At 43.3% G+C, this 7,228-nt stretch overlaps 1 protein-coding gene across 1 annotated transcript; it reads left to right on the top strand.

The window, feature by feature from the left end:
• LOC120020543 (mitochondrial coenzyme A transporter SLC25A42-like) lies at positions 1-6,449 on the top strand. The gene is made up of 5 exons (XM_038964251.1): positions 1-19; positions 3,100-3,182; positions 4,711-4,853; positions 5,148-5,264; positions 5,380-6,449. The coding sequence occupies exons 1-5, from the start codon at positions 1-3 to the stop codon at positions 5,555-5,557; spliced, it is 540 nt and encodes a 179-aa protein (XP_038820179.1). The 3' UTR covers positions 5,558-6,449.
• The last annotated feature ends 779 nt before the right edge of the window (positions 6,450-7,228 follow it).

Genomic DNA, 7,228 nt, shown 5'->3' with positions numbered 1-7,228 from the left:
ATGTATGAAGCCTATACAGGTATCCCACAGCGCTGTGACACAATATTTTCTGAAACCATAACTCAATACTGTCAACTGCTTTGATAGTTATTTTTGTAGCAGGTTATTAGAGCATTTGTCTCCTAACCTGCTATGTTAATTCACCTAACCTGCTGCATAAATTATCGTAATGTGTTACGAGAAAGTTACTTTGGTATCGAGGTGGTGTGAAAAGTTGCATCGATGTATATATTTTGAAGCATGCAAACGGAGTACGTATCCGAGAAGGGCCCTCCAAGCTCCGTTTCGCATACTTTGATTTGGGTTCATACTCCGACCCTTGCTCCAATTTGCAGTATACATTTTGAGAAGCACCCACGGTCTGTTCAGTGTGTGACACGTGTCTTACATGCTGACCAAACCGCACGCGCGTCCGGCATTGGCGCAAGGGGATTTTGTCCACCCACACCAGACGCAATCAGGACACGCAGGTTGAAATATCAAAACAATCTCTGAACCAATTATATTAATTTGGGGACAGGTCAAAAAGCATTAAAACATTTATGGCAATTTAGCTATAAAGCTAATTTGTCCTGGGATATAAACATTGGGTTGATGAAGAGATGGCACGTGGGTATATGCTCCTAAAAACCAATGAGATGGGAGAGGCAGGAATTGCAGAGTGTGGAGCATCACAAATAGAACAAGGTTCTATTTTAGTGCCTGGCCACGCAAACGCTCGCGAGCAGTGGGTGCAATGATTGAATAACATGTATGTGTCAATTTATTTTGCAACACTCGGCGCACGCAACGTGAGTGGTGTGGTCAGCATGTTAGGGTTGCACAATCAGTGCCAAGTAATGACTTGCAACCATAGAGTTAGATACAGTACAGTATCTACCTGTATGCTTGCAACCCTTCCACCTATCTATCTATCCATCCAAACAGTAGTACCTAATATGGGATACCTACAGTGGGGCAAAAAAGTATTTAGTCAGCCACCAATTGTGCAAGTTCTCCCACTTAAAAAGATGAGAGGCCTGTAATTTTCATCATAGGTACACTTCAACTATGACAGACAAAATTAGAAGAAAAAAAATCCAGAAAATCACATTGTAGGATTTTTAATGAATTTATTTGCAAATTATGGTGGAAAATAAGTATTTGGTCACCTACAAACAAGCAAGATTTCTGGCTCTCACAGACCTGTAACTTCTTCTTTAAGAGGCTCCTCTGTCCTCCACTTGTTACCTGTATTAATGGCACCTGTTTGAACTTGTTATCAGTATAAAAGACACCTGTCCACAACCTCAAACAGTCACACTCCAAACTCCACTATGGCCAAGACCAAAGAACTGTCAAAGGACACCAGAAACAAAATTGTAGACCTGCACCAGGCTGGGAAGACTGAATCTGCAATAGGTAAGCAGCTTGGTTTGAAGAAATCAACTGTGGGAGCAATTATTAGGAAATGGAAGACATACAAGACCACTGATAATCTCCCTCGATCTGGGGCTCCACGCAAGATCTCACCCCGTGGGGTCAAAATGATCACAAGAACGGTGAGCAAAAATCCCAGAACCACACTGTCAAAGTGAATGACCTGGTGAATGACCTGCAGAGAGCTGGGATTAAAGTAACAAAGCCTACCATCAGTAACACACTACGCCGCCAGGGACTCAAATCCTGCAGTGCCAGATGTGTCCCCCTGCTTAAGCCAGTACATGTCCAGGCCCGTCTGAAGTTTGCTAGAGAGCATTTGGATGATCCAGAAGAAGATTGGGAGACTGTCATATGGTCAGATAAAACCAAAATATAACATTTGGTAAAAACTCAACTCGTTGTGTTTGGAGGACAAAGAATGCTGAGTTGCATCCAAAGAACACCATACCTACTGTGAAGCATGGGGGTGGAAACATCATGCTTTGGGACTGTTTTTCTGCAAAGGGACCAGGACGACTGATCCGTGTAAAGGAAAGAATGAATGGGGCCATGTATCGTGAGATTTTGAGTGAAAACCTCCTTCCATCAGCAAGGGCATTGAAGATGAAACGTGGCTGGGTCTTTCAGCATGACAATGATCCCAAACACACCGCCCGGGCAACGAAGGAGTGGCTTCGTAAGAAGCATTTCAAGGTCCTGGAGTGGCCTAGCCAGTCTCCAGATCTCAACCCCATAGAAAATCTTTGGAGGGAGTTGAAAGTCCGTGTTGCCCAGCAACAGCCCCAAAACATCACTGCTCTGGAGGAGATCTGCATGGAGGAATGGGCCAAAATACCAGCAACAGTGTGTGAAAACCTTGTGAAGACTTACAGAAAACGTTTGACCTCTGTCATTGCCAACAAAGGGTATATAACAAAGTATTGAGAAACTTTTGTTATTGACCAAATACTTATTTTCCACCATAATTTGCAAATAAATTCATTAAAAATCCTAAAATGTGATTTTTCTGGAATTTTTTTTTTCCTCAGTTTGTCTGTCTTAGTTGAAGTGTACCTATGATGAAAATTACAGGCCTCTCTCATCTTTTTAAGTGGGAGAACTTGCACAATTGGTGGCTGACTAAATACTTTTTTGCCCCACTGTAGGACACAACTACTCCCACGCCGTGGGGATTAGCATCACAAGCTAGTTGGATGGGCGACGATGGCTTGAAGTGTGTCTGCTTCAGATCTCACGAGTGTTCCCTTGGTTTTCACGAATGCTTCCTCGTATTGTTCTGTCCATTTCCGTGTTTTGTCCCGATGAAGCAACGGTTTCAGCTTCGTTGTTCATCTTGGAATGAAGCATCAGTAGTAATTCAGTAACCCCAGGAAAGAACATAGTAGGCTGGAGTACGTTTGTCTCGGGGCTCTCAATGAATCATCTGAGGGTGATTCGTCGACCAGCCATCATTATCGTAGAGCACTCGATTGATTCACTTTATATGTGTGTGTGTGTTGTATTGACCTGCTCCCTTATTAATAAGTGAATAAAGATTTAGTTTAAGTATAACTCTGACCTGTGTGATAAGTTTGTCTCTCCTCATTTGAGAGTAAAGAAATTAACCACCGCACTTTCTCTTGCTCAACAGTATGAAAATGTCTCTCTTTCGTTGGAATGTCTCTTTCTTGTTTTCAGTCTTTGACGTTTTCTCGGAGCTCTTTGTGTCCCGCTTTGCCATGGCGGAAGCATGTGCCCTGATTTCCCTCTCTGATTTTGAGGTCAGACGACTTTCAGTCAATAGTCTCTCTTGTGTAGCTTCACTCTGCAGCCCACACAGACTAGTAGTCTGCCTTTTAATGGTGTCATTTATAACACCATGAAACTCGGTGCTCTGATGGTTTGTTTAGCAGAAACTATTGTCACTGATGCTCCCCTTCCTCATTTCTTCTGTGGAACCCAGATCTATCAGCAATAACTAGTGGTTTTGGTTTAACATTTAGAAAGTAACCTAGCCAACCCTGCGCGCACACATACTCACACTGACAAAGGCTGGGTTATCTTCCGACATGTTTTTAAAACTTTTCTTCCAAAGCAATGCGAGTGTTTCTTTGTCTTTATATTGGCTGCTGTGCGAGACATCTCAGTAATGGAGTGAATGAGGAGAGGAGGAGTGGGATGAACTGAGCCAGTCTAGTCAACTGGACACACAGCCTCCCCCAGCTCTTCTCTTGTTTTTTTCTCTCTCCTTTTCCTTCTCTCTATCCTCCCCTCTGTCCCCCTCTCTCACTGTGCTGGCTGGCACATCATTAGATGTTATAACAGTATTCCCATCAGTCCGGTGTTTCAAAGCCTGTGTGCTGAACAAATCGTTTTTTCCTCAAACTGTTTGCTCCTCTAACAATAGACCTGTATGATTAGCTGTGTCAGTCTCTTACCAAGGCTGGGCCCATTTTCTAATTTGTTCTGCCTGAACTGAGTGGGCAGATGTTGGCCATTTTATATTATTCTTATGCAAGCCAAGCTTATTGATCTACTGCAACTCAAACGAGACTTGGTTCAGCTAGGGAGAGTCTGTGGGACCAGGGCAGGCGTGACCTGCAGTGATGCATGTAGGGATATGAAGTTGGATGGATAACTACATTTATAAAAAGGAGGGGTGGCATGCAGGCTTGGAATAAATCAATGTCACAGCCTGAAGGTGTTTGGACTTGTAGAGTTACAATACGTGTTTTTTAAAATATTTTTTTTAAATGTCATGTTAACCTAATTCAATAACGACATTTTGTTTTGAATGAATAAAGGAACTCCCAGACAGGGAAACCTCAGTCCTATGCGTTTGACTACTTATACATACATTGACTACCTTGACTACTTATGCATAATGTACATGTTTTTTTTATTTGTAGTTATCAATTTATTGACAATTTTGGTCATGTTTGTCCCCTCCTGCTCTCTGTCCGTCCATCTGTCTGTGCAGGGCCTGAAGGCCCAGACGCGGTCCGCTCCTCTCCGGGGCCTTAGCTGGAGCTCTGGCCAAAACCGCTGTGGCCCCGCTGGATAGAAAGAACCAAGATCATCTTCCAAGGTAGGCGGTCACACTTCTCACATGCTGAATAGTCAGCATTCAATTATTTATTTTTGTCATACATTTGTATCTTTTTATTACCTTCATTATAGTGTCCTCAGCGAGATTCTCTGCCAAGGTGAATTGTTTGACCTATGTACTGTATAAATTGTATAAAATACCTTTTGATTCACCTTTGATGATGATGACTATTAACCCCATGATATGTGCACTACCTCCAGGAGGCGTACAGGTTGATCTACCAGACCTACCTGAAGGATGGCTTCCTCAGCCTGTGGAGGGTCATCCTCTATGCTGCTATCCAGTTCTGTGCCCATGACCAGTACAAGAGACTGCTGGGAGGATACTGCGGCTTCCAGGGCAAGTGAGTACCCATCCATATCTTAACTCATCTAGTCCAGAGCCTAGGTTTTTTTCCTAGGTTCCTGCCTTCTTTGGAGTTTTTCCCATCCACTGTGCTTCTGCCACTGCATTGCCTGCTCTTTGGGGTTTTAGGCTGGGTATCCGTAAAGCACTTTGACAACTGCTGATGTAAGAAGGGCTTCATGAAATACATGTGATTGATGATTGCGATTAGGGTCCTCCGAGGCCCTGTGGAACACACTGGAAGTGTCTGCCCCCCCCCCCTTTAGCATGTAATATGTCTACTGTGTTCCAGAGCCCTGCCGCCTGTGCCAAGGTTACTTGCGGGCTCCATGGCCGGTACCACAGCTGCCATGCTCACCTACTCACTGGATATGGTACGAGCCAGGATGGCCGTCACGCCCAAGGAGATGTAAGATATCTAGCCCTACCCCCTGAGAGCACACACACACACACACACACACACAGTCTGTTTGTGGTGCTGGGAATAACTCACACTTTACATCCCTCCCTCTTTCTCTTCTCAGGTACAGTAACATCATGCATGTGTTTGTGCGGATCTCTCGTGAGGAGGGTTTGAAGACGCTGTACCATGGTTTTACCCCCACCACACTCGGAGTGGTGCCCCACGCTGGACTCAGCTTCTTCACCTACGAGACACTCAAGAAAATGCATGCAGGTTCTGTACTTTCTCAGCTGATTTAGCTTGTCTATTCTAGTGTGTGGCTACTGTGTATTTAAATCTAAGGTAGCCTACTATCATTCTGACATGAATCCTGTCCCTCTATCACCATTCCCTGTATCTCTGTTTCCGTCTCTGTGTTTCCCATTGTGCATACCACTTTGCTCCACCTTCTCATGCTCCGAGTTTGTTCTCCGAGGATTTTCTCTTGAGTACGTTCTTGAGGACTAGAGTGTGGAGAACGCATAAAACTTGACATTTGAAAAGCACTGCGCACTCCCCTGCTGCTGCATTACCTATGGCCAATCGAGACAAAACAATATAACGGTAGCTAACAAACTTTTGTACATTGCGCTCTTCCGTACATTTGACCTTTTTTTTAGCACCCCAAAAACGTAAAACTTCCAGGTCAACTGTAATGTGAATACCGTTGTAAAGCGCAATTTCTCCCCTTTCCGGCAAAATCAATGACAAGACCTTCATGCTGCCCGTCTCTGCGTGGTTGACGGCGGCAACGGAGCTCTGCCGGGTCTTTTTAAAAATGGTGGGTGGGGAAGAGTGATAGTGAAAGGTTGGATTCGGGGTAAACTTTGAACATTGATATATTAAAGACATGATAGATCAGACGCATATAAAGGAGTGAGAAGTTAATGGTTCTCAGTAGTAAGACAACTAAGCTTGGAAAGTGCTGAGTGCAGGGAAAACAAATTGCATGTGACAGTACTGATAAGGGGAGAAACTGTTGAAGGCTCATATCACTTAGTTCCCTGCTTAGCAAGAAGGATGCAATGTTTAGAGATAAGGAGGAGACTCGACCCAAAGTGGGTTATGAATACCACCACGGGGGAAGCCATGTCTTTTGTCTGAATACAGCTGTGTCGAACCTATAGGAAGAATTAAACTTGCTTAAGCTTCTCTAGTGTCCGTGAGTTATTTACTCTGAAAAATAAGAACCCAACAGTGGAGATACGTTGTGTGGGGAAACAGCCTTATTTCACCCAATTTGTCCAACTTATCACCTCTAAAATGTAAATAAAACACTATAAAGAGTTAATATAATGTCTCATTACAAACCTATTTGAGGCTTGTGTCGAATTTGAATCAGATTTTTGGGGCTGCGCTAAAGTTTTCTTCATTAAACTTAATTTAACGGCTGTCACGGCTTTTGAGTCATGATGGCTCGCAGTGATTACGCAAAAAAATTACAATTGATTTGAATTTAACAATCGACGAACTCACGAGTAATTCACTTTAACACTCCCCATTACACTCACCATCGATCATTTCTTGTTTTTAATCTGCGTGAGAAGCACTACACCTGGTGGAAAGAGACTGTACGACACAGAATGAGTTGAATAATGCATGCCGTACATTACGGTGTGACACGTCACCATTTAACGTACAGTGTCAGGGGTCCATTTTTTTCTTCAACTTTTCTCCAATACTGTTGGCAGTTACCATGTTAATCAATGCTTGAATATAGTTCCGAATTTTGATGCCAACACAGTCGCTACAGTCCCATTTTTTTTTAGTTTTCATTGCTGCAGTTGTACAAATGTGTACGGAACGGGGTTAGCTACCGTTAGAGGCCTTTCTTGGTTCTGTAATCAATTGTAGGGATTTTGATTAGTTCAGAATAAAAGCAGTTGTGCATAGTACTTTCAAAAGATACATTTGTGGAAAGGCACAAGTCA

This window comes from Salvelinus namaycush, chromosome 25, assembly GCF_016432855.1.
Source record: "Salvelinus namaycush isolate Seneca chromosome 25, SaNama_1.0, whole genome shotgun sequence".
NCBI lineage: Eukaryota > Metazoa > Chordata > Actinopteri > Salmoniformes > Salmonidae > Salvelinus > Salvelinus namaycush.
The sequence above is the reverse complement of the archived record's forward strand: the minus strand, read 5'-3'. Positions and strand labels throughout refer to the sequence as shown.